At 40.7% G+C, this 25,689-nt stretch overlaps 1 protein-coding gene across 2 annotated transcripts in view; it reads left to right on the top strand.

Annotated features, from left to right (window-relative positions):
* Window positions 1–25,689, top strand: part of arhgap24 (Rho GTPase activating protein 24) — a 57,051-nt gene that overhangs the window by 12,588 nt on the left and 18,774 nt on the right. The window contains exon 3 of one of the 2 annotated variants that reach the window (XM_046374368.1): window positions 7,992–8,079. In XM_046374368.1, coding sequence (XP_046230324.1) covers window positions 7,992–8,079 — 88 coding nt within the window. Of the gene's footprint in view, window positions 1–7,991; window positions 8,080–18,785; window positions 19,643–25,689 lie in introns of those variants that run through there. The other variant, XM_046374370.1, reaches the window with a different exon arrangement.

Below are 25,689 nucleotides of genomic sequence, written 5' to 3'. Positions count from 1 at the left end.
TTGAACTGATTTACTTCAATATTATCGGATTCTTTTATTGGTTTGGTGTCATTCATGTTGCTGAGTTTGTATGTGAAATACACAATACATAGTAAGAAAATAATCAGTAACATCATTTAGAAATGAAACCAGACTTTGGTTTCAAACACTGCTGCTCGGAGGAACTCAGACGTTTGTAGACAACATCATTAGAAATAGATTATCGTGATCATCAGTGCATGCAACCATGTTACGTCCCATACAGTCGAGCCAAACCTCTCAACAACGCGTGGAATCTGAAGAATGGGAGTCAGATGGATGTGAGAGGTCACCGAAAAGCATGCATAGGGTACAGCACGTGTGGGCTCAGTGTCAACATGCCATCTGCTTGTCCTGCCTCGTCCATGGAGATGTATGCACGTACAAGAATGCATGCACTCACTCACATAATCTCTCTCTCTCTCTCTCTCTCTCTCTCACACACACACACACACAGGTTTCATTTGGGTGAGGCATAAACAAAGACAGCATTCAGTCATTGGGCGAAATGGTATGATTATTGTAATTTAGCCACTTAGCATTGTATCTGTATTCCAGTGATGTAAGCGAGGTAACATTATGAATGAATGAATGAATGAGAGAATTGTGATTGAATGCATTAAACTAATTGTATTTTATTATAATGTATTGAAAAATGAAGGACATATAAAAATTTAATTCGGATATTACGATTCTAGCCACAACAAGTCTTACAAGTTAGTTTATTAATATTTATACAACAAGGTGGGGGCTTGTCTGAACTCAAATAAAATGTTTTGAAGAAAAGTATTTGGCTTTAATGAGAAACTGCATTAGATAAATAATGCAACAGCGCAATAATGCACTGAAAATCCCTTGTTTTCCCTGCTTGAGATGGAAACTGTTTGACCTTGGCATTTAACAGGAGTAAATAAAATACCACTGCAGTTCTGTAGTTATTCATTCTGCGAGACTGTGTCATCTTATTGGTTTTTTGATGACATTAACATTAACACTGTACCATTTGACTGACCTTCACTACCATCCTATCATGGTAGAGTTTATACTTTTATGTATTCTTATGAAGTGTGAAGGCCCCTGACAATCCAACAACATCACAATCCAGATGTGATCTGACTCACAGATCTGGACGATCATGTTCACATTCTTTCTGTTTTGTACGTCATTAAACACATGCCTGACATAATCTTTTGGTTTCAGAAAGGACTTTGTGTGGACATGCATGAGTGACATACTAAAAGCTAATTCCTCCATCTTACCTTACTTTGATATCATTACTTTGATTAGAGAATAACATTTTATCACAGATTTGTATTCTTAGCACATCGAACATGAAAACATGTGATTAAGTGAAGACGGTGACTGCAAGTCTAATAAGCTCGATATTGATGGATGGAAAAGTCAGTAAATTCTCCCTGGACTTACAACAAGTTCTTGCAAGTTGTGTTTTCCAAGCAATTTCTCTGTCTCCACTACCTTAGGTCGTAACGGGGTCCTACTATGATCATTATTTTAGGTATGTGCAGGTGTAGTGTTATTTGCACAAGTAGGAGAACACATTTCCTCACATGAAATGAGTATGCAGCAGGTGCTGGAGCTGGAGTGTTGAAACACATGAAAATTCCTTAAATGCAACAAGGGTTTCAGTTGGTATCCCCAGGCAAATGACCTTGTCCAACATACAGAAAAAAGTCACTTAGCAATGGCTACATGTATTAGCCTGTGTGTTGTCCCATGGAACAGAATGTGCGTAGGTTTGCTCATTCAACTTAAAGTAGCTTTAATCAATTCTTGGATCAATTCATTGTAGGTGCTTTTGTATACATCATTTTCATCTGCAACAGGCAGCTGTTTTAAGTGAAAAGCTCTAAACACCCACTGTATGCTACCTTCACAGTATAAACTTCAGAGAGCCACATATTCCCTTTAGGAGTCGATGGAGACCAAAATAAAGCCGAAAGGAGAGAGAGAATATCAGATTTCATGGATTCATCAGGTGGCCAGAAACAAATGAATGCAGATTCATTTTAAAGGGACAGCTCTGATTTTGTTTTGCATAGGTTGCTAACCTCTAGTGAAATAATCAGATTTTAGCTGAGGTTACAAGTCTTATGATACCTATCCAGCGGGTGGCTTCCCGGACTATAAATGAACAGTAGCTAACAGAGACATTTTAAGGAACCGCATTCAAAAAAATTCCTGTTTTGTGTGGCAGCTCACCTCAGTCTCCCTGTCAGCGGCAAAGGTGACCTGTCAGAGAAAAATGTGAATCAGCACTTTCAGTTCATGGTATATAATCCACTCCAGTGTGTCCTCTAAGACGCCCTCATGGGAGGTTCTGCCCTGTGGTATAAAGGTCTCTTTCCTCAGCTAATATGAAAACATCATCATCAGTATTCTTTAGTCACCGAGACAAAAAAAATAGTCATAGATATGTATAAATATACTTATGACGACATTCTTTCTTCTTTAGTTCTCCTATTTGATAAATGCTGCGTTAGGTTTAGAGATGGTTTTGGAGATGGAACAATAGCAGAAGTGATTGATTTCGAGATCCTGTTGCTTAATGTAACATGACATCTTCATTAGATCTCTAGCTTTGAGACATATAGTTTTGTTGTCCATAAATTCAGTTCAATATCTTCCATTCTGTCTTGTGAAGGTTGCTGTGAGAAAAGTGAAATTCATGGCCGACATATGGTACCAGCACTTACAGCATGCAAAAGTCAACTCAAAAGTACTGGATCATGAAGCTCCAGTTTTGATCTGAAATCTTTTCTGATATGTCCATTGCCAAGGGAACACACATCCTGTGTTTACTACCCCTAAGAAGGTAGTAAACAATATATATATACCCACTTCTCAGCACTCTAAGATCTCTATGAATACAAATACTGGATAAAAATGTGAACACAGCTTTCTGGGATTTTGTTGACTTGATGTTTTTCACAAGAATTCACAAGGAAGTACTCTGTAAACACAAGCTATCTAACCAAATTTTCATGAATTATTTTCGTCTCTTTTGCCATGACTTGAGGTCGTGACACTGATTCATACCTCTGGGTACCTGGTATCCACATGTCAAATGTTTATGTCTTTAATTCAATAGTAGTAGTTAGTAGTAGTAGTTTTTTTTATTATTTGCAGCTCAAAACATCATCTGTATGTGGTGTTGTGAATAATAAAAATAAAGTACAGACTCCATTCAAACAACCAACAAAACCTGTTTCAAATTTGTCATTCATATCCTTTGGTGTTGTCAGACTACATGCCATCATATTGTCACTTCAGAAGATATGCTGCATATCAAGGCTTTATTCCAGACTACATATCTTTCTTGGTAGCCTGTTATCTTCGAGTTGCAGTGATGTTTATCATCTAAGACTCCAGGCAGTCTGCTTTGTAGATGTCTCACTTTGCTCATCTGCTCCTCTCTGTCCGACTTAATAGGACAAAGCTGACAGTCAAGTTAGATTTGTGGACTGTGAACCACTTTATACTTTGTGGACTCGTTTAAAACCTGCTGCTGTTAAGGTGTCCTGTGAAGATCCACCATGTTATTTATGTATTATTGAAAGCTTGGGTATTGGTGACTGATCTCACAAACAGTACAGGACAGGAATAGTTGATGAACGGGGATTTAGGGGTCTCTCTGTGTTCTGCGGTTGGTGCAGCTGTGCTCTAGTTTGAAAGGTGCAGCTGTGTCACCAAGAGCAAAAACTGATCGAGCTGCAGACTAATTTCACTGGGGACGAAAAAGTGTATGAGCAGGTAGGCTGTGGTTGGTTATTTGTATACTTTGCAAGCCAAAGCAGCGATGCCTCCTGCAGGTGTGCTCTAGTTTTAAAGGCGTGTATACAGTGGAGCTGAGAGTAATACAGTATGAGCTCAAATGTGTCTCTGTTTTCAATTATTATATTAGAGTACAACTTGAAAAAAGTGAGGATGTTGGTGTAATGGCCAGGTGTCCCAATACTTTTGTCTACAAAGCGTATGTTAAAGAATCAATAAAGACACTCACTTTCTGGACTTCAGAGGAGGATTTTTTATTAGTGTTTTTATTGATGACATACTCCTGCAACAACATCTTGTGTCATGTCAGTATGAGTGAGCGCATGTATCTCATAATGTCAAAAATCATTTCCTTTAAATGCATTAAGGGATACTAAAGGTAGGGGAAAATTATTAAAATTCTCAAGCCATCGGACTCTTCAGGTCATAAATCTTCACAGAGGACTTTGCATCCTTCAGTCTCCATCCATTTATATGTTTTTTTTTTTTTTATAACATTTTGCAGTAATTGCTTTGGCATTTTATGTTCTCTTTCCTTACATTTAATGATTAAAGAAATCTCATATTGTTTTTCAAAAAGCAGTCTCTGTTTTAGGCAGAAGATATTTTATGAAACCTTATTTATGGGAGTTCTTGGATGAAGATAAAAGGTCTAAATAAAAGGCAGGCAACAGCGGCGACAGGTATTCCTGCAAGAAAGTGACAGGACACCTTGTGTTTTCCAGCTGCTTGCACATAAATCACAGTAGAGATGAAGCATGTTTTAGACCAGTCTTTGTTGTCTGCTGCTCTCTGTCCCAGACTTTGGTGCATATTATACAGTTAGGTCCAGTGCATTGGTGTTTAGTGCCACAGACTGTGTGATTTTCATAAAATCGGAATGCATTTTCTGTTTGGCCTATCATGTCAGTTAGTAAAGCACCAAACAAGGTAGAGTTTTCCCCTTCTTCTTTGGTTGTTGTTTTCAAAAACATGCCTGTCTCCCGCTGACAGACACCGACTGACACTGACGTTTTTAGCAAACACTTTACACACTCTGTTTCATGGTTACAGCCTTGTTTTGTGATTTTCCCCAACTTTTTAATCGTCCTGTTGTTAATTTCACTCTTCTCAGTCTCATCTTCTCCGTGTCTGACTTCTCACATCATCCACCCACAGTTAATTCCCCAAGCAAATAAAAATTAATGGAGAAGTCTTCTATTTTTTTCCACCCTATTTCATTTGACGGGCATATTAATATTTTAGGAAATGTCGCAGCTGTGGATTTACTAAGTGTTTTACAGAAGCTTTTGAATGAGACTCAGCTACTCAGAGCTGAAGACCTTTTTTTATAACTGGGAATAATGATGACATTTATTGGATTGATGGACTCAATGGAGCGAACAGAGCAGAACACCAGTTAGGAACTCTTTGCCACTTGAATAGACAGGTTCTACAGCAGGCACTCGGGCAAAAATATCATCGAGACTCAGATGATAAAAAGAATAAAATCAAAGACAGCCAGATGCACTTACACAGAGACTATAGTCCACACATGCAAAATACAAAATGCAAAATGTGTCCAGGTCTCCCACTGAGTTTGACTTCCTGTGTCTGAGAGGTCACCCAAGCTTCAGAACAGTAATTATTGGATGAAAGGACCTCTGATTAACTAGCCAAGGTTTAATGAGCACCTAAATGACCTGTTACACCAATAACTTCTACTTAATTGACTTCAGTGTGGGCATTTATCTGTTCGCAAGCTGAAACCAATTTATGTCCCATAATATACTACCCTGCATTTTATTATCTTGCCACGTGTTCTGTTTTCTACACACATTCGTCAAACCGGATCGTTGTTTGGCAAACTATGGTTATCTCTTAACTGAAACTCTTGATGTTTCACTACTGTAGAAACAATGTCAGGGATAAATTCCTAAAACAGCTGTAGTGATGGTGATGAACCTTCAGAGAATTATCACCCAGTCCTTTAGTTAAATTCAGCTCTGTGGAGCTTTATAGCATCTTTGAGCTTATTGTTTACTGAAGTGCAACTTAACTGTTTTAGTTCACTCTCACTGCTCTCATAGCAACATGTTCTGGTCCCACAAGTGGTTTTCAGACTAAAATCCCTAAAATCTACTTGACATTATAGCAGCAATCAACAGCGTTAGCAACTAGCTGGTCATTTTCTCATAAATTTACGTGCAATCATTTTTTGGTGGCGTTTTTCATGCCCAGAAGCTCCATTCACTATTTATACAGTCATTGTCACCAATATTTACCCTGTAACTGTCAACATACTCCAAACAAAGTTAAATGTTCACAGTGGTGAAATGTTTGTTTTATGACTAAAAAAGAATGTCACATATGGCTTTAATTGCTGCAGCATGTGCAGGCTGGTCAGACAAACTTGTGTATGTACCTGGAGTCAGTCCGATTAAAGAAACCGAGTTTGACAGACTGGGTTACTGCTCACAAGCCTGAGCTTCCTGCTGTCGCTTGTCTCAGACGGATTTCCATGAGACTTTTCTGTCCTACATGTGCGTGTGCAGCTTTTTGGTTGAGAACAAAAAGATAATTGGGTTTGTGTCATTACGCAGCTTCCAAAAAATGACCTCATCCTAGTTAACAACAATATAAAAATACAGAGAACACCCTAAAATAGGTTGGGTTTTTTGGGGTTTTTTGGGACCTGCTGGGTTGGGCCACACTATCGTACTCTTTGGTGGGTAAACCCTCCTCTGTCTGGTTGGGTTTGTCTGCAGCAAACAACAGCCCACCAGGGAGGATGCAGTATGGAAATTATGACTGTGGTTTAGTAACAGAGGAGAGGCATCCGTGGTGTTGTGGTTTTACAGTATGGAGGAACTATACATGTCTTTTTCTTCTTTTTTTTTTTTTTTAAGAACATACACAATCCAGAAGACTCACATTTATGAAGTCTGTCTCACCCACACACCATTCATTTAAGTCATCTCCTGTTTCCCTGAAATAAGTACCATGAGCATGACAAAAAAAGGTCTGTGTTCGTGGAGAAAAAGTTCTCAGAGAAGCTTTTAATCCCAAGATACTGAAGTCGAGCAGATTCTCATGCTGACAACCACATCAAACGAGTTCTTTTACTCCCTCATTCCTCCACGTCGCCTGTCCCATCTTTATAACCGTCCTTAAAGCAGTTCATCTGGGGCCGCAGGTAGGGTTTCCACTGCCTGGTTGTCACGGTTATGGCTCATTAAAGAGCTCGCTCTCTCAGCAGGAAGGAAACTGACTACACTCAGATCCTGTTATGTGCGTGGGTCCTTTTTGCCGATATTGTCACCTATGCACATCTTGTCTGCGTTAACACTGACCTGGACTGAGGGTACTCTAATGACTGTCAGATGCTGTGTTGTTAAACTTGTTAAACTGTCTGAGCTGTTAATCACAGCACTGTCTGAGTACATAAAGGATCAGCCTGCAGTGTGTTGTAATTCCTTTTATAGCCACTCTGATTAAGAGAAAAGTAAGTAAAGTAAGTAACTAGTTCTTCACTTTCATAGGATTTACACATGCAAGTACTTTGCCATTTACTTGATAAGGTTACCAAATTGACAAGTGTGTGGTATATCTACTTTATTAAATAAAAATAAATATAATTAGTTCAGTGATCCATATCAGTGCTATTTGACTATATTATACATGTATTAACACCTCTGGTCCAGTCAATGATGCTCTGTGAAGATACACAGAGCCTCTCTAACGTACGTCTCGACAAGCTCGTGTTGATGCTCCTGCTATTTAAAGCGGAGAGTTTTTGGCCTATAGGGTCACACACACGATACATCATTGTGGACAGAGCTGAGCCTCCTTAATGCTGCCATTTTGCCACATTTTATAACAGCTCAGCTCCATCACCCAGCCCCGTCCCTGGGGTCAGACTGGCCACCTTCACGGCCAGCAGAGATGCTGATACACAACAACGTAAAATCCCTCAACAAAAGTGTCATGTGTTTTAAATGTATTTTTCCCTGTGATAAGGTGTGAGACTTGCTCTTTTGCTGCTGTACAAGAAAACTGCTGGAAATACTGTGCAAAGTGTAAAACCCGAGATCAAATGATATTCAGAACTGATATCAAAACTGATATTCAGCCTTGAATATTTTGACCAAAATGTTCTGTCTCGTATTGCTTCTGATCAGTCTGTTCTTTACTCCCCACAGGGAATCATTTTCTTACCTGGAAACAAAGTTTCAGAGCATCCAACCAGTGGAGAAGATGGGGGGAAATTTCTTTTCGAGGTCATTCCAGGTAGGAAAAGATGAAAACAGTTTAATGATAATTTATCCATTTTGAGGACACAATGATGATAGCAACGCTGGAGCACAATCAGGAACAAAAGCATGAGGTTTTGATCACTCTTGTCTGCAGCAAATCATCCAGGGAAGAATTTTGCCATTTCCTGATTTTATGTTAACCATTTGTTTGTTTGCATTTGTTTGCATCTTACAACATCCTTTCTCTCTTATTTTGCAGTTCTAGTGTTCTTTTTTATGCCACTAAGACGAACATTTTGTCTTATCTCAGATTATAAACCCTTTTGCTCACAAAATGTTTTTACATTTTGGTTATGAGTGTGTAACCCCTGTTTAATCCCTGTTTCCAGACTTACTGCTAAGCTAAGCTAATCGCCTGTTGGCTGTAGCTTCATATTCATCATACAGGCACAAGAGAGGCATGAATCATCTCGTCGAATGAGTGCACTTCTCAGAATGTCAAACTAGTTCATCTTTGGTTCACTGTTGAGAAGCTTGGTTCAGACGCCGACTTAAACCAGTCAACACCACACACACACACACACACACACACATTCCCCCACATGACCTCAAAGAGAAACACATGCACAGACACCAGAAGATTGTATGGAAACACACTCAAATACAACTCAGAGGAATAGCGGGGTATTTTCCCAGGCGGAGCGATGCCAGGAATGTGAGTCTATGGAATAGATATTAAAAACCATGCACACTGGGGAAAAGGGGACGGCTGTTAAAAGACAGTAGCAGAGTGCATCACCAGCAACAGTTTAAGCATCTACAGTTAACATTGTTAACAAAAACACAGGATGTGTGCAGCAACCTCTTGTGTTTATTTATCTTTATCCTTTCCCTGTAGGGTTTCTCTCAGAGGAAACCTAACTGTAAGACATTTTCTCATATGATTTGTGACTCCCTTTGGACAAACACAAACTCAAACATCTGTGAGCAAAAGGTCAATTAAAGCCACCCAGACTGAGCCAGAAATAAATAAGTAATTTGTGCAGTTGGCCAGATGTGACAGTTGCAAAGTCCAGGTGTGTCACAGGTTCATTTGAATGGATGGTGTTTTTGTTTTTGGATGCTAATGACCTTGCAGTTTATTTTCCCTGCAGAGATCATTTCACGCACTTTCAGTGGCTACTTTTCACTGCAGCCGTTCTGTGTTCACATTGAAATGAAGCAAAGTCATCCTGTCAGCTTGTGATTACCAGCTTTCACGGCTGGAAGCGGTCGTGTCATCTGAGAAACTATGCAGCAGTGTAGGTAGCACATGATTTTCCCACCACCCAGTGACTAAAACCATGAGGTATTTGGTGCAATCTTTGATGCTATTTGATCTTATTACGACAAGGGATCGGGTGTGAATCTTGAGTTGTGCTCAAAGACATTTTGACATGGAGCTGATAATACACAGGATTGCTGCTACTAGTCTTGTAACCTGCAGCATCGCCAGATAACACTCTTTTGCACCAAAAAGTTAATTCAACAGGGACAAAGGGGAACTTTCAAAAACAAACCTTTAGATTTTCGCTTCTCTCTTTTTTTATTTCCTTGCAATTCAACTGCCAAATTCTCACAATACAAATACATGACTTTTCTTTTTTAAAAAATGCTGTCTTTATGCTTTTGACTTCAGCCCACACAGTACAACCGGGAAAATGCAGAACAAATTATTTGAAGTTGCACAGGATTGGTGACATGATAGCATCAGTGTTGAGACAAATTTTAGCCAAAATTTCTCTGGAAAAATGAAGATGGTGAAATATTTTCAACTGGTGCATCTGATCTCTGATCAGTGCTATGTTTGCAGGTGGCATCAGTCTCTTTTCCATGCAGTTTGTATTGCCTAGTTGCACTTTAAATACAGCAATACAAAAATCACATGACTCACTGACTCATTGTGCCACCTTTCAGGTTTCAGTTCCCTCTTACCAGGTGTTACAGCATACACAGAGGCACACTGTGAAGTGCCATGTTATTTACTGGAGAGACATATTACTACATATAACAATTTGTGGTGTCTGGTTGGTGGTCAATTGACTTGAAATGATTTTCATTTGCTTTTTACTTGTGATTCTTAGTGTTAATACTTCCCAGTTTCCACCAAATAAACAGTAATCACCTTCTCATTTTTTCCCCCTGAGGTAGTCGACTGTATTAGAAAGAAAAATTGAGAAGTGTGAGAGGACCTTTTATATCCAGTAAGTTTAATCTACCTGCAACAGCAGTCTTAACACAATTTCCACTGTTTACCAGGTGGTGTTCCCCGCTGCCATATTCCACTTAATTCACCTTAAAGGATGTCAGCTGTTGGACTCTCTTGGTTCTCCATGTTGGATATGAAAAATATGTTTGTTGTGTCTTTTGTGGCACTTAGTGGTGGTGAACATATTTGAATATCTGTCAGGACGCAGCTGTTTTGATGCTGTGTGATTTCAAGCCACAGTGTATTGCTTCATGCAGACAAAAGAGACTGAGGTACAAGTGTTGATACCAACACTTTGAAAGACATACGTGCAGTGCAGCTGCAGTGTAGTAAAAAAAAAAAAAAGAAAAACACAGTGGCAGAAGCGCTCTGTTCCTTTATTTATCAGAGGTGTTGTAATAGTTCCCATTAAAGATTAAATAATGTTTTCCAAAATGTCTGAGAGGTGTGCTCAAGTTCAAAAGACAGGGGTGGTTATCTGCAGGATGCCCTAAAATAATTAATGACTTCACTGCCAAGCTTTGTTTTTTGAAACCAAGGTGACTGTTGACTGATGAGGCCTTTATTATATTGTATAAGTAACATTTTCATCAATTTGTGGTCTCTCTCTCTCTCTTTGAATAAAATGTTCTTAGATCAAATAGTCAACAGTAAAATGCTGGTTATGTTTTGGTACATTGTTGTACTTTTCTTTAAGTAGGAAGTGCACAATCTTTATTCACGCAAATGCTTTTTCTGTTTCACACACAAAGGTCCATACTTGACTCAGCTGGCCGTAATGTCTGTAGTAAACTTCCATCTTTGAACTATCAAAGGCTGGGCTTGTCATGGCTGGGGATCAGCTAAAACTCATGCGGACCAAAACATGTGAATATGAACATGACTCCTTGCATGTTCAGTACAAAGCCTGTGTGGGTTGTCAAAACAAACCAGGAAGCCACAGACTTTCAGTGAGTACCACCAATACTACTGAGTTGTTTTCCTCATTCTGCAACATCCACTATGCCCTCAAACTGTTGGAAAACAGGAGCATGGCTTGTTATGAGACAGCGAATAAAGAAGTCTAAGAGAAGCAGGGGGAGAAAATGAAAGGGAAAACACAACACATATATTCCACTCGTCTAAATGGGGCTCTGCAGTTCGAACACAACACATGGACAGTCAGAGGGGCCGCAAGGGGAGGGGGTGGCAGGGTGGATGTTGTACAGAGATGTCCGTTGTCTTGTAAGGGTGGTGGTGAGGTTCGAACACGAGCCGGCTATCGAGTGACTGCCAGGGGCTTGAACAGCAGCACCAGGACATCTGTACAGGGAGTTAGACTCTCAGATTAACACACAATTCTGTATTTTTAGCTTCTCTGGAAAGTTTTACTTAGTTACGCCGAGCCTTGAAAAATGCGCTAAATAGTTCAGAAGACATCTCCCCAACTTTTATTCACCTGCACACTCTGATGCTTTTTCTGTTCCTCTCTGTTGTTGTTCTCATCTTTCTTGTTTTTGTATCTTTCGCTGTGCACATCCACATCTGGCTGGTATGTTTGTTAAGCCTGCAGAAAGAGCTACTGTGGAAGAGAGGTGGGCTTATGAAGCAGATTCACCATACGGATATCAATATTTAGATTGAGCTTGTGGTTTTGTCTTTATTTTTAACTGTATGGCAGAGACACACACATACAGGCACAATGGGGCTTTTGTTTTACTTGCCAAAACTAAGACATGAAGCAGCAGTGACGTTGTCTTCCATCACAATGACACGTTACAACATGTGCAAGCACACATGGTCCTGAGCTGAAGGCAGGCTGGAATATCAACAAAAAAATGCATGAGCAGAGCTGTCCAGACTTCCCTCTCTGGGATTAAACATCTATTTTTTGATTATCTGTGCAGGATACTTTAATGCTACACTTCAGGATTTACATTATGACATTTTCTGCGTAGCTGCATTTGAATGCACTTGCAAACTATTCTAAATCCTGGTACTTCTAAGGGATCACAGAAAAAAGTATCTTCTTAAGGATATCTCTCATACACAGGCAGCACAGACAGAATAAAAACTGAATTCCTTTCAGTCCATATATCTAGAATGCATATCAGAACATCCTGTCGCTCAAGATTAGTTTGCAGTTTTATCTGATATTGTTGAATCCTCCCAAGAATGTCAGGTATGATGTGAAAACAGCCATGTGGTATAACATACCAGGCTCTGACACTTCATTACTGTGAGCAAGCAGAGCCTGCTTTTCTTTGTTTTTATCTGACAAGGCTGTGTGAATACCTGTAGCTTAATGTCACTCCCCTTGGTCCAACTGTGATTAATCATCCCGTTCTTATAAAACAAGAATCAACACAGGAAACACTCCCTGCTGTGTTTTTGATGGAGAAGCAGTGTGCTGCTCTATCCCCAAGCTCTAATAAACACAAGGTCTTGACTGCAGCATGAGTTCAGTGTGTCACCCTCTCTTTTTCTCCCTCTTTCTCTCTCTCTATTCCCCTCCTGATAGCCTGGTTAGGGTAGCAGATTGGGCCACAGTAAGTCACTGATGCTGAATTATACAAATATTTTTCTGCTCATGCCCAGAGGCCACATCCCTTCATTCATGAGCAGACCTGGGGATCATATTGCCATGAGCAGGTGGACGGCCTCTGGCATAAATGCTGTTCACAGAGCAAAGCCTGAGCCTACTTGTTAATTCTTACCTGAGGAGTAGAGTTTCCTGTTCACTGTCGAGGATTATGTTTGCTTCAGCCTTTTGTGTGAAGCAAAGTAACGTGTAGGCGTTTCCTCAGCTGAACACTGAGCTCGCAGAGTCTCAGTAAAGGTCATAGTGCCCCCATGTGGATTTTTAAGTCATTACAGCTCAGGGGAACATGAAGAATGGAATTAATCTTTGCTGTGCTTATACTGTCACAAAGGGAAGTAGTGTATTAATGTTACATAATTCTTAAAGCATTAAGTGTACAAATGCATTATTATATTTGTTGTATATAAACCGCATTGTAGTGGGGGGAAAACAATATAGAACAATAAAGTTTTGTTAGTCACTATTTGCAACACACTTGGCCAATACTTGGCCATGACAAAGTAAAGTGCTTGTGAGATGCATCTGAGAGCATTTAATGAGCCATTCTGTGATTAATGTTTCATCATGTTGATGGGTAGCCAAAGGTAGCCACCTTGGTGACCCCTGTGGTGACTTACGAGCGCCACATGTCATTGAGGTGAATGTCTTATTTACGCAATGTGACTGAGTTATGATAATCACAATGGAAACATAAACAGGCGGGCGAGGCAGAGAGGAAGGAATCAGAGCGAAGTCTTATCTTGTTGTTATTACTGGGGTTAATGAGAAAACTGAATACAAGCTGTCACTGTATGATCAGACCAGGAATGTGCTTTATCTCTTACTGGTCTTATCTAAACCTGTGTAGTCAGTCTTCTTATTAATTAACCACAATTGTAGAGTGAAGACAGACATGAAATTATAAGACCGTGCTGTTTATTATGAGGAAGCCAGAGATTAGTCGGAAGGTAGACTAAGAACCTAAAGTTGATGATAGGATGATGGATGGATGAAGTCAATTAATTAAAAAAAAAAGTCCAAGCCAGCAGGAGGGGTTTTAATAAACCAAACAATTATTACACTTGTTCATGGATGGTAATAAATATGGCAGAATATTACCCTCCAGGCATTGACGTTTAAGGTTAAAGAAGCCCCGGTGGAGTAACTGAGGAAGCATATTAATCTGTAGTGCTGACATTTCAGTGTCAGGATTGTATGGAGGTGGTATTCAGATAGGCCCCCATGTCACATTAGTCATGGATAACCTCTGGTGCTGGCATGGGCTATATGGGTGTGTATAAGCAATGGTTCAGTAAGCACTGGGGGAGCTTTGATAATCCAAAAATAAAAGCAAATATAGAAATGAAATGTATAAAATCAAATACAATACATATACTGAACTCCAAGGTGCAACACCCAGCAATAATAAATCAACAATCACCAGGAAATCAAAGTACTTTTCATCAAATGTCACGACTTACACCCACTTCCCTGTCATAGCTATAACATATATTAATCCACACACATGTTTGATCAAATGAATCTGAAACACAGAATAAACAAGCAGCTCTCTGTTCCAACTGTGCATTTTATCGATTTCAGAGGTTGGATGTCGGGTGCCCACACAGCTTCTAATGCATCATAAATCCAGGAGGGATAAAGCAACAGCGTCAAGGCGTGCATTAAGAGGGAAAACTGATGTTACAGATTTTACTGTGGCAAAATTATGAAGCCTGGAGAAGCATGTGTGACAAGATTCTGCTTTGCATATAAACTGTCATCTATCTAGTCTGTGTGGTCTGAGCCTGTGGCATGTCGTCAGTGTCCTTTCTCTCTCAAGAATTCCCTTTCTGATATGACATTTTTATAAAGGTCAGAAATTGAAATTCTCTTTCCTCTCTCCCTCTCTCTCTCTCCCTCTCTTCCTCAGTGTGTGTTTGTATTATGTGTGGGTGTGCAGACATCTTTACGCACATGTTTTCCCAGTGCACATATAAAGTCAATAACCTGCTGTCTGTGACACAGAAGACATTTGGCCTCCTGGAGGAGCTGTGGCCTGACGGTCTGCTGCTGTTGACATTTTTCATGTGAGATTCGCATCGCTTGCCGTTGTTGTTCTCTTGATATCTGAATTTATGATCCCAAAGCACTCAGCATTACAAAGGGGCTGTGGACCATCTGAGACACACACATACTGTGGATATCAGTGTGCTGGCAGCATCAAGTGAGAAAGCTATAAAAGCTCCAAAAATGGTTCAGTATGACTCAGAAATAATTCAGAATGTGTGTGTGAATTTATGCTTGCCTAAAATGCAGCTTGTAGACAATGGCACTTCACATCCCTCTCATGATGCAACACAGATGTTTTTCATATTGAATTAGTTTGTGATATCAGTCAGTTTTTTCCGTGTTATTCCAACCCACGATCCAGTAATGGAGAACATCAGACTTTCCTTCTCTGATGCAGCATTCAACATTGAAAACAGCCACCCACTGGATTCATTAGTGACATTTTCCCCAGGGAGGATCTCAGGGGAGGATGTTTTTATTTGAGAGTGGAACAGCTCAGTGCTGTGGCATAAACTCTGAAATTATGAAGCATTTGTAGGTTGAAAACTTGTGTTGACATTACGTACAATCATACAACTCAGCTCTCTTTCCACAGAGACATTTAAAGAACTAAAACTCACTTTTGAAGTATTTCAGCTATTGAATGGAAGGTCTGTGCTCCCAGAAGATGAATCATAATGACTTACATTGAGCTCCAGCATGAGGTAGACATTTTTGTGTTTTAGTGAAATGACTCAACTATTGGATTGACAAAAGACCTGTAATTTACTACAGATATTCATAGTCCCACAGACTGAAATCACCATGGAAGCAGCTAATTGAAGTTAGCTGATGGTAACTCAGAATCTGGGTTGATGCCAGATGCCAGTGAAGATCAGTGCTATCCGTCTAAAATAGGTAGACCCTCCACACCCCACCCCAATTGGTGCTCCTTACTCTAAAATCTATTTGCGGGCCAGTAAGGCTGCTACTGTCTAGTTGCGAAAGCAGAAGCTTGGGATTGGAGCAGACAGCAAAGGTGATGCAGACTGATTTTTACATATTTCTTATCGAGTCCTGGAAAACCATTGAGTGTGCCAGAAGCCAGAGGCAGGATGTTGCTTAGTGTGTCTTTGCAGAGCCATGGGAATGCTGACACTGAGGAAATAGCTGGAAGGTGTAAGAAGCGGTGTAAGAAAAAAATCTAGTGGAAACATCCTTTATTCAGGAGAAAAGAGAGGACAGTTCTGGAGTCTGAGAAAATTTTCATGGCAGAGGTTGCTGAGATAGTTAGAAAACTCGTCAATGTCAAGGCTTGGATAAAACCTGTCCGGATAATGCTGGAGTGATTGAAAAGACTCTTTGGTGTAGTTTAGGAGCTGCTCCATTGTCTTCTATTGGCACATGTTGGAGGCAGAATATTTTGGGGATTTTGTGCTCAAACAGATCACAGAGAAATCAAACTCCCTTCCTCTGAAAACCTGACAAGGTGCTGGAAAGGAAACTCAGGCTGCCTGTCAAATCAATTTTAAAATGACAATGCAGATTCCAGCTGGTTTTCAGTCCAGAAACAACATCTTTTTACTCTCTCTCTCACATATTGTTGAAAGGTTTGGAGTTGCTTGGCCTGACTAGTCGTGGCTTTGCGGATTAGGAAAAAGGTCATTGACCAGGCTTCTCAAGGTAGCTTGCAGGGGTTGCTGTGGGAGTCTTGGCTCCCTGAGCTGCAGAAGCAAGCTGTTCAATCATTATTCACTCTTGTACACTCAGAGATTCTTACACTAATCAGGCACTGGACTCACTGACAAGGATCCCTCCCTTCTGTGTGGGATTTACACAAAATGCTCATTAAGGCGGAAGGTCTGGAGTCTGTTTAGTTCAGTGACAGTGGGGAGAAATCTGCTGTTTGTAGAAAATATTGTCCTTTTATGGTTATCAGACTGTTATTTCCAGTGTGCAGTAGAACATGCTGAGTGCGATGGCTGACATCTAAGAGATGGATTTTCACATCCAGCTGAGGGAGAAAAGCAGCAACAGCTTTCTGGAGTGACGCTAAACTAAAGAGATTAACTTATTATGTGCGTTTGCATGAACTAAAAGAAAAGCTCGATTTCTTGGGAGAAATGCTTATTTACTTACCAAGATTGATGCCACTCATATGGTAAATATGAAGCTACAACTTGAAGCCAGCTGTCCTAGGTTAGCATTGAGACTTGTGACAGTTGATGTTCTATAGGGGCTTATGTGCCGGGTGCAGCAACTCGCCATAAAACCAGGTGACACCGCAGGAAGACGCCACAGCTGACAAGCTAGAATAACAACCAACCAGACAACCTTTGGCTAGCTCCATAGGTCACATGATCATGAAACAGTTCGGCATATTAGCCCCTTTAAACCACAACAGTTCTCATGTCTTTATGCTAAATCAAGGTGGTATCAATGTTCAGATTTTGTTACTTTGGACAAACCAGTCTTTATCTTAAGCTAAACTAAGCTAAGCTAAGCTAAGTGGCTATTGGCTGTGGCACACAGAGAAGAGAAGAGTGCTATTGAATTTGTAATCTAACTCTTTGCAATAAAGCAAATAATTTCCCAAAATATTGAAATATTCCTTTAGAAAAATGTGCAGCCTATACACTCCTGCATACAAATATTCTAATTAAATTATAAGAGAGATCTGGATAATACAGCAGGGAAAAACAAAAATGACTGAATGATGAATCTGTGAAACAGTTGATTAAACAGTTTGTTTTGTAAGTAGGGGTTTACATCCTTGTAACAGTACATAAATATGACTGATGGTTTTGATATACAGTCCTCTTATGCTGTTTATGTATTTTAGTGATGGGACTAAAGCCCATGGGAGCTCACATAATGGCTCAGATTGCACACTGAATGATGAAGCCCATTTTTCATAAAGCCATGATTGATCAACCACTAAATGGTAAAAGGCAGCTGCAATAACAATGCAAGAGGATAACATGTAGGATGAGTGGACACGCAATGTTGCCTGCCACACTTTTTATATTGTGCAGGAGTGTTGTTTCGCTTAATGACGCATCCAGTCCAAACAAAGCTGTCATGTCATGAAAAGATGATAAACTAGTAGCTTCTGGCAGTAAAGGACTTTGCATCTGAGTTGTGAAGGACAACAAATGGCACAGCAATACACAACTTTATAATTTTACACACAATTATTCGACCCATGCATACATTTTGCACATCTCAACCAGACGGACATAAAACCAGATGGTTGTATGTCTCAAAATATTTAAACTGCTGATTCAAGAAGGTAAGTGACAAAACGCAGGAGACCCTGGAATTCGGCATGTCCAAACAATAAGCTGCATACCTGGCCTCCTGAAATATCCATCTTATTCTCTATAATTCCTGACCTTTCTTGTGTCTTGTGTGTTATTATTCCGTGTTATTATGTGAGAGTCTGCAGTAGTGAGATCCTGAGGAGGAAATGCACTGAGGCCTGCAAATGGGCCAAGTCTCAGGCCAAAGAGGGGAACGGGACAGGAAGCTCAGATGCTTACATAACAGCCCTATTGAGGGTATTGGCATTTGACATGTCACATAGCAATCTCCTCCATCAACCTCCCTCTGTAACCCCCGTCTATAGCCCATGCTCCCACATGTATCAGGTTGGCCAGGTCTCAGCAAGGGCACATTTGAGCCCCCCACTGAAGTTTCTCCTGGACTACTGTAGTATGTTTGTCTAATGGGAACACTTGACTTGAATGTTCAGACCAATGGTATGTAAACTGATTTCTGTCTGCATAAATATTTAGACGTCTCCCGCCTTTTTGCTCTCGGTTAAATCTAACAGGTAGTGTCAATTTTAAATTCAATCACTCTCCAAGCTCAGGTTCAAATGGGCACTCTCTGCCATTTAATGGAAGCCAATGATGTGTGGTTCTCCTTTAAGTCTGGATGAGATTGAAAAACGATAAGGAGGCTATTAAAGACCTTCCTCCAAGAGGGAGAAACCCCATTTCCCCTTGGCTTCTTGGCCACCAGTAGCAGCAGCCTTGCCGACCCCGCACGGCTGTATTTATAGAGCACTGCGGATGAGTCATTTGGCCGAGTGCCCACTCTTCGTTCACCAGATTTACAGGTCCCCACACTGGGGAGGGCTGCTTGATTTACTATGCCCCCCTCCTCCCTCCTTCCACTACACCACCAGCTCCCACTCCACCCCTCTCACTTCCTTCAGAGGCAAGCAGACACATCATCTTGCCTTCGGTTCGCTGCCTGACTCTGTCTCATTCGACCGCTCGCTCCTACACTTTTTTCTTGTGCTTGTTAGAAATATGTTTCCTCTGCTCTTTCAGCTCCTTTGGCAGAAGTAGGCTGTATGTAGAGGAAAGGCCTCCTGAGAGGCAGACAGACTTGCCTTAGCCTGACCTTGCCTAAGTGCTGCTGATCGGTGTGTCACACTGACCTGCCTTTGACTTAGCAAAATGAAGTTTTAGGCGAAAAAGTTATATGAGGTGGGGGAAAGCGCGAAGCAAAGGAAGGAGGGGGAGAGCAGGGAGGACAGTGAGAGCAGTGGAGGGTTTAACAGAAACAGAAGGAGATAAATCTATCTGTGGCACAGAACAAGAACAGATGAAGAAGTGGCACTGGGGGGCCGGCGGTCAGCAGCGACAGCGTGGCTCTTGCTCTCACAACCTCCACCTGAGAAGGGGGCACAACTTCCTCTGCACCCCATGGATCTTAACTCCAACCCAGGTCTGTCTCTTTATGTAACAGTAATGAATACTAACACGTTTGCATCTGGTTTGGACCACTGCATTACGAGGGCAGTGATATTATTAGACTTTGCACTGTCTTTAGTTTCAGTTACGACTGAAGGGAGGGGTGGAGGGATTTCTCGGACAGCTTTACTTGTCTTAAACTTAAGACACAAGGCTACTTGCAGATTAGTTGTGAATATTCTCTTTGTTCTCAATGAGAGTGTGGCTTTTCCATTTGGTAGTTACAGTTCACAGCTTATGTTTACTGCAGCTGTGATTTCACTGTGATTTACGTGCATTCCTTTTTTTTCTGCTGCTGTGTTGACACCGCTGCAGCTTCCTTTTTACTTGTCCGCTTTACCAGTGTCTGGAAACACTCACTGTCAATGATGAAGTGTTTATTTCGGACAAAATATGTAATTTTATGCAGTAAGGTCATTTTTTATTGAGGGGCTTTGCCTGGTGGCAGATCTCATGGGGCTTGTTGAAGATCCTCCTTCATTTGAATTTACACCCACAGCTTTACTCACCTCTCATGAAGGAGATGCCCTTATCATGTGAGACTTACAATGTCAGACAAATTAAAAACACCTTTTCTGCTCCTTCCAATAACTGCATATAGCTTATAAAGAAGATGCAAAAAATTTATCATATGTTTTAGTATCAATCAACATCCACACTTCCTCCTCGCACCTACGTTACCCACAGTGCATTTCAGCCACCAGCCGTTCTGTCGGAGATGAGTGTATGTCACACTCATAGCAGCTGATGTAGCTCTTAACCCTTAGCCTCAAACAGAGATTAGGACCGAGGAGCAGTCTTTAACACCCAGCAGACTGTGCCTCAGGTGACATCACCCGAGTCCATGTGTCAGATTTCATGCAGCTCCCTCTGGAGCCACAAAAGCTTTTATACAATGACACAAAAACAAACAAAAGACCTATACGCAGACTTTGATGTGTAAAATCAGTTTAGATCCTTGTCAATATTCTAGTGACTGTAAAAAGTGTAAATATTAAAGTAGCAAGCCATCTTTGCGTGTTTCCAACATATAACAGGTCAGTGGAGCATCTTGTTCTCGTGGAACTGCTTCGCCTCATTGTTGGTTCAAAATGTCATTAACCAGCTGGGTGATGTGAATGCAAACTGTTTGCTGTGAAAGGCATTGAATGCAAACCCACAAACCACACTGACATGTCTCATTAGCTCAGTACAGAGACCATCTCCTGCAGTACATGTTCAGTTTTTCATGTTTCACTGCACTGCACCATACTGATAATGACTTATGAACAATATAAAATTTAGCAACTCCTACGTACCCCAATAACTTCCAAAGATTAAATAATGCTGAATAATTTTGTCCTGCTCTGAACTTACTGTAAACACCTCTGAAGTGGTGTGAGTAGGATTTAACCATCATCATCATCTGATTAACTTGCATAGCGACATAAGCTTTTAAACCACATATGTAGTTTAAATGCCACCTAGGTGTGGTTTTGCTAGATATGTAGCTTTAAAAAAATCTTGCCAGAGGAAGACAAATCGTGCATTTTCATAGCTGGGTCAAATTTCACTTTGCTTTTGCTGCTTGAGGCAGATAACAGAACACACTCCTGAGTACATGGCTCCCAGCCTGCCTGTAAATCCATCCCGGTAAAGCTGTTCTCATGCAAAAACAGATGGGAAAGAAATACCATAGGCCTACATGTAGAATGTTGAGGCAGGAATAAGATTTCACAAACTGCTGATGAATGTGAGGAAGAAAGGGAAGCTGATTAAAAACATAAAACATCCGATTTATTCCCTCAGAAATCTGCTCAACTCTCCCATCACTAAAGCCTGACTTTAGCTGTCTTCAAACTAATCACTCTTAGTTGTATGTGAAAAGCAGTCCATGTGATGATAGGAAGCACATCAGGACTAGCAAACCGAACAGTAACTCAGCCTCTGAAGTTCTCAGCAGGTGTCCATGAAACTCTCCACTTGTTGTGTGACAAAATAAATGAGTAGGTGGTCACCTCGTTTCTAGTTTTGTTGTGATTGTAAACTACAAACCTCTGAGTTTTGGATTGAGATACCTCTGAGATACTGGGACTGGCATTTCTGTCCACTTTAGGGATCAAATGAATCAGTCTTTATTGGGAGAATTTGGTTAATCCATGTAGCACTGCACAGCAACTGTACACTGATTTTAAGCTTTATTTGTAGCACAGGTCTGAACCCAAAGAACTGACAGAACAACATCAGCAAAAGTTCAGCGACGCGCTCTCAAACACACAAAGGGCCGACCTCGTCGTCAGCATTTCTCTGTCCTTCCACTTAGATCACCACCAATCTTTTTCTTTGACCCAGCTTGCCTGCACTCCCCCTCCTGCACTGCAGCCCTCTCAGGCCGGTTGTGCTTTGGCCAGCTTTGTCAGAGAAAACAACGAGGATGTGAAGCGGCAACGCAGACAGGACTGCTGCGATGGCCAAAATGAAAACACGCTTATCTTGCCAGAGATGACGGGCGCTGTCGATTGGCTGTCCAAATAATTGGGCAGCGAGTCAACGGGAAGTTTTGCGGTGGATGCCTTCTGGGTTTGGCCATTACAGTTGGCACAGACAAACAACAGCATGAGTTTATTACACAGTTTCACATTAAACAAAGCTTCGACTCTGGGAACACATTTGTCGTTGATAGTCGATGTTCCACCTCATCAGTCACTAAGAACAAATGTGAAGTGGTGGGAAAGCCTCATGCAGGGCGATGATTGATGGGTTAGATTTATCTCTGGTTTCTATCACAATAATGTTCACCTCTGACAGGCCCTTCAATCTCCTGATGCAATCTAGCAAATGAAAACACTGATTAATGCCTCTGTGACACATAACCAGAGTGAATTCATCTTGTAATGAAATCACTTCAGGTGAATGAAAATCACAAGACGCATTTTCTTAAGAACCAACTGTCAGGATTTTTCTTTTCCTCACATTTTTTTCGTTCGCAAAAGTCTTAACCAATAGCATATCCAGACCTTACCCGCTGAAATCTAGACTCAAGCTATTTCCGTTTCAGTCATATACCTTCCCTCTTTTTCTTTGGTTCTCATGGGGAAAGACAGAATAGATAAGTTGCTTTGCCTCCAGTAGTCACACAGTAAACCAGAAGTCGGGTTTCTACAACCCCCATCTACAAAGTTCAAAGGGCTTTCCCAAAGGCCAGCCTGACTCAACCTGCCAATTTTGGCTGTGGGGAATGCAGGTGTGCATCTGCCCTGAAACCCTCATCAGTGCTGAAAGGTGATATTAGAAGGTATTAGTGAGCTGAGCAACAGGTACTTTGTCAAGTCCAATCCTTGTTTCGTTAAACTGGAGTGGATAAAGGGTGGTTCATTCCCTTCCCCAAGCGCCAGGATGTTTGCCAACGTCTTTTCCGTCCAACATAATTGTTACTGGATGTTTAATTTTATCTCTGCCTTTGCAGTTGAGATAGAAGCTTTGATATCTCAAACATTTCTAAGCAAAGATACTGACATGTTCAATCTACAGAAAAAAAAGCTTAATTTTTTCCTTTTTTCACAGTGAAATGTTGTCCTATAGAAAATCATTTCAGTGTGCATATGAGGCTCAGAACCGACAGCATCTTGTATTTAAATCAAAACAAACTTAGATATCGGAAAAACGTCACGGGAGATCATTAGTTTTGGGTCACTGAGTGCACACCGAGTATGAATTCTCACAGTCATGAGTGCATGATACACACTTCTTGAACTGGTGATAAGTCAGAGTGAGCTGTGTTTGGATAACCTTGAGGATGCCTGCATGTTTCAAACAGGCACACTGTATCACATGCATGTCACAGCACACACACAAGGCTAAAAAAGCATTAAAAACTAGCATCAGGTTGACTTTAGAGAGCTCCCCCACAGATCTGCTTGAGGTTTTACTGTCGGATGTGTTTGTACCACACCTTTACAGAAGCCTCTTCGGAAGTGAAGAGGCTGACCTCATCACTGATGTAATGTTTCAGCCTCCCAGCATTGCGTGCAAGTGTTCAAGTGACAACAGCTGCCAGCCTTCACCAAAACTCCTAACATTTTAATGGGATATTAATCCTCCAGTCAGTAGTCGTTGAGGCTGTCAGTGGTCTAAATGGTTCACTCGTAAGGTTTTTGGTATTTTAACAAACCTGAAAGTGTTGTCATGCATGGTTTAAAAGATGTCTGGATTTAATCTAGAATTAATCTCACGTTATTCTGCATGTCTCTGGTGAAATGTAAATAGTCTGAGCAGAATGTTTGTGGTTTCATACCAGTGGAGAGCTTCTGCAAATGTCTTTTGTTATTTCCGTTTACAATTGTCAGCTTTGGCTTTAAACACTTCAAATGCTTTGAAAAACATTCTGTTTTTTTGTAAACATATGAGCAATTTTACTAGAAATTGCACATTCTTTACATAAATTAGAGATATTTTTCAAAGCAAAACATTTCTTTTTGCTCCTTTTTTTTCCTGTTTGATTCAAATTTCCTGCCCTTAAGGCTGCCACTGGTTTTCATTTCAGTGAAGTATGAACTCTGACTTTAGAAAGTTGAAACTATCCTAAAATGCAGAATGTAATCCATCACAGTAAACTCGTTGCACTGTGTTGGTTTCTTGTCAGCATTACATTGGAACAAGAAGACTACATTGTTGTGGTTAAGACATACAAAAAGACAGATACGACACCTCAAACCACATCAACTTCAGTCAAGTCTGAGCCGTGTTTCCTTTTGATTAAGTTGATACCGAGTCCCCTTACATAATGGTATATTTACAGCAGTCCTGGCAGGACATGCAGACATAGCTCTTTATTTAGTTGGCATGAAATCAGAACAGAGGCACTTGGCTTTTTGACAGCCCTGTGACCTCCATGAACAGACTGAACCATTGCTTCCCGGACTGTCCTCATGACAACTCATTAAAACTCTGCTTGCTCGTACTACTCAACAGCTGCCTTTGACCAGTGCAGTTCGCTTTCTTTTGTGTGAGAACAGAGGAGTGAATATCCACTGACTGAAGGTTAATCTCTGGAAATAGACTTCTCATCTTAAAAATCTGCATTGTCAAGACTTAACTCTGTGGCTCTGGAGCCCAAGTAGTCAAGGTATCGTGTTAGGCTTTCAGCGCCAAAGAATACAAAGAAGTTAGAGTTTATGAGGACATTATTCTCAATTTTTTGGTGCCATCATTACCTTCTTCCCCCATGGGCGCCTACTGAGGGACAGTAGAGCCAAACAACCCTTGTCCCCTTTGACCTCTCAACTCCTATTCATTCTGTTACTCATTTGGCATCAGATGGTAATGGATAGCCTTAGCAACTCTATAGAGTCTGTGTTCTCCGCCGGACAATGTCTTCAGGGACTCAGGCTAATGCTGTGGTTTCTGCCTTCACATTATGTCGATTGACAGGCCAGGACCACCGTGACACCAGGGAGAGAAATTAGCCATTGATACCTTACTGGGGGGGGTCAAGTGAAACAGGACACCTACTGCTGATACATGGGAAGATGTAGCCACAGATCTGGGCAGCATGATGAGTGCACAAGTTGCAATGAGAGTTTAGGATATGAAAGAGTCGGACTTTGTAATATTTTGATCATCGCTTTCAACCATCATAAAGTGAAGATGATATGAGACTACAGGGTTATATACGTATATATATACATATATATATATATGTGTGTGGGGGTCAAAAGCCTGTTGTAATCTTTGTAATCTTTTACTCCTCCCTCATTCCTCCTCTGCTGCACATCAGACAGCTTTGGCCTCACCCTTTATCCTTTAATTCCTAATATTGGAATCCTAAATTCCAGCATCGTGTCTTCATATTATTTGTTTTGTTCAACCAACAGTCCAAAAACCTAAAAGCATTCAGTTTACAATGAATTATAAATGAGAAAATTAGGAAGTCTTAACATTTAAGAGACTAGAACCAGACAAATTTAGCAAAGGAATAAAAATAAGTAACAATAAATGACTTTAAGTTGAGTTTTGAGTCTGCATGAACTGTTCAGTAGTTTA

Source organism: Scatophagus argus, chromosome 20, assembly GCF_020382885.2.
Source record: "Scatophagus argus isolate fScaArg1 chromosome 20, fScaArg1.pri, whole genome shotgun sequence".
NCBI classification, from domain to species: Eukaryota; Metazoa; Chordata; class Actinopteri; family Scatophagidae; genus Scatophagus; species Scatophagus argus.
Note: the sequence above shows the minus strand (reverse complement) of the source record. Positions and strands in the feature narration are given on the sequence as shown.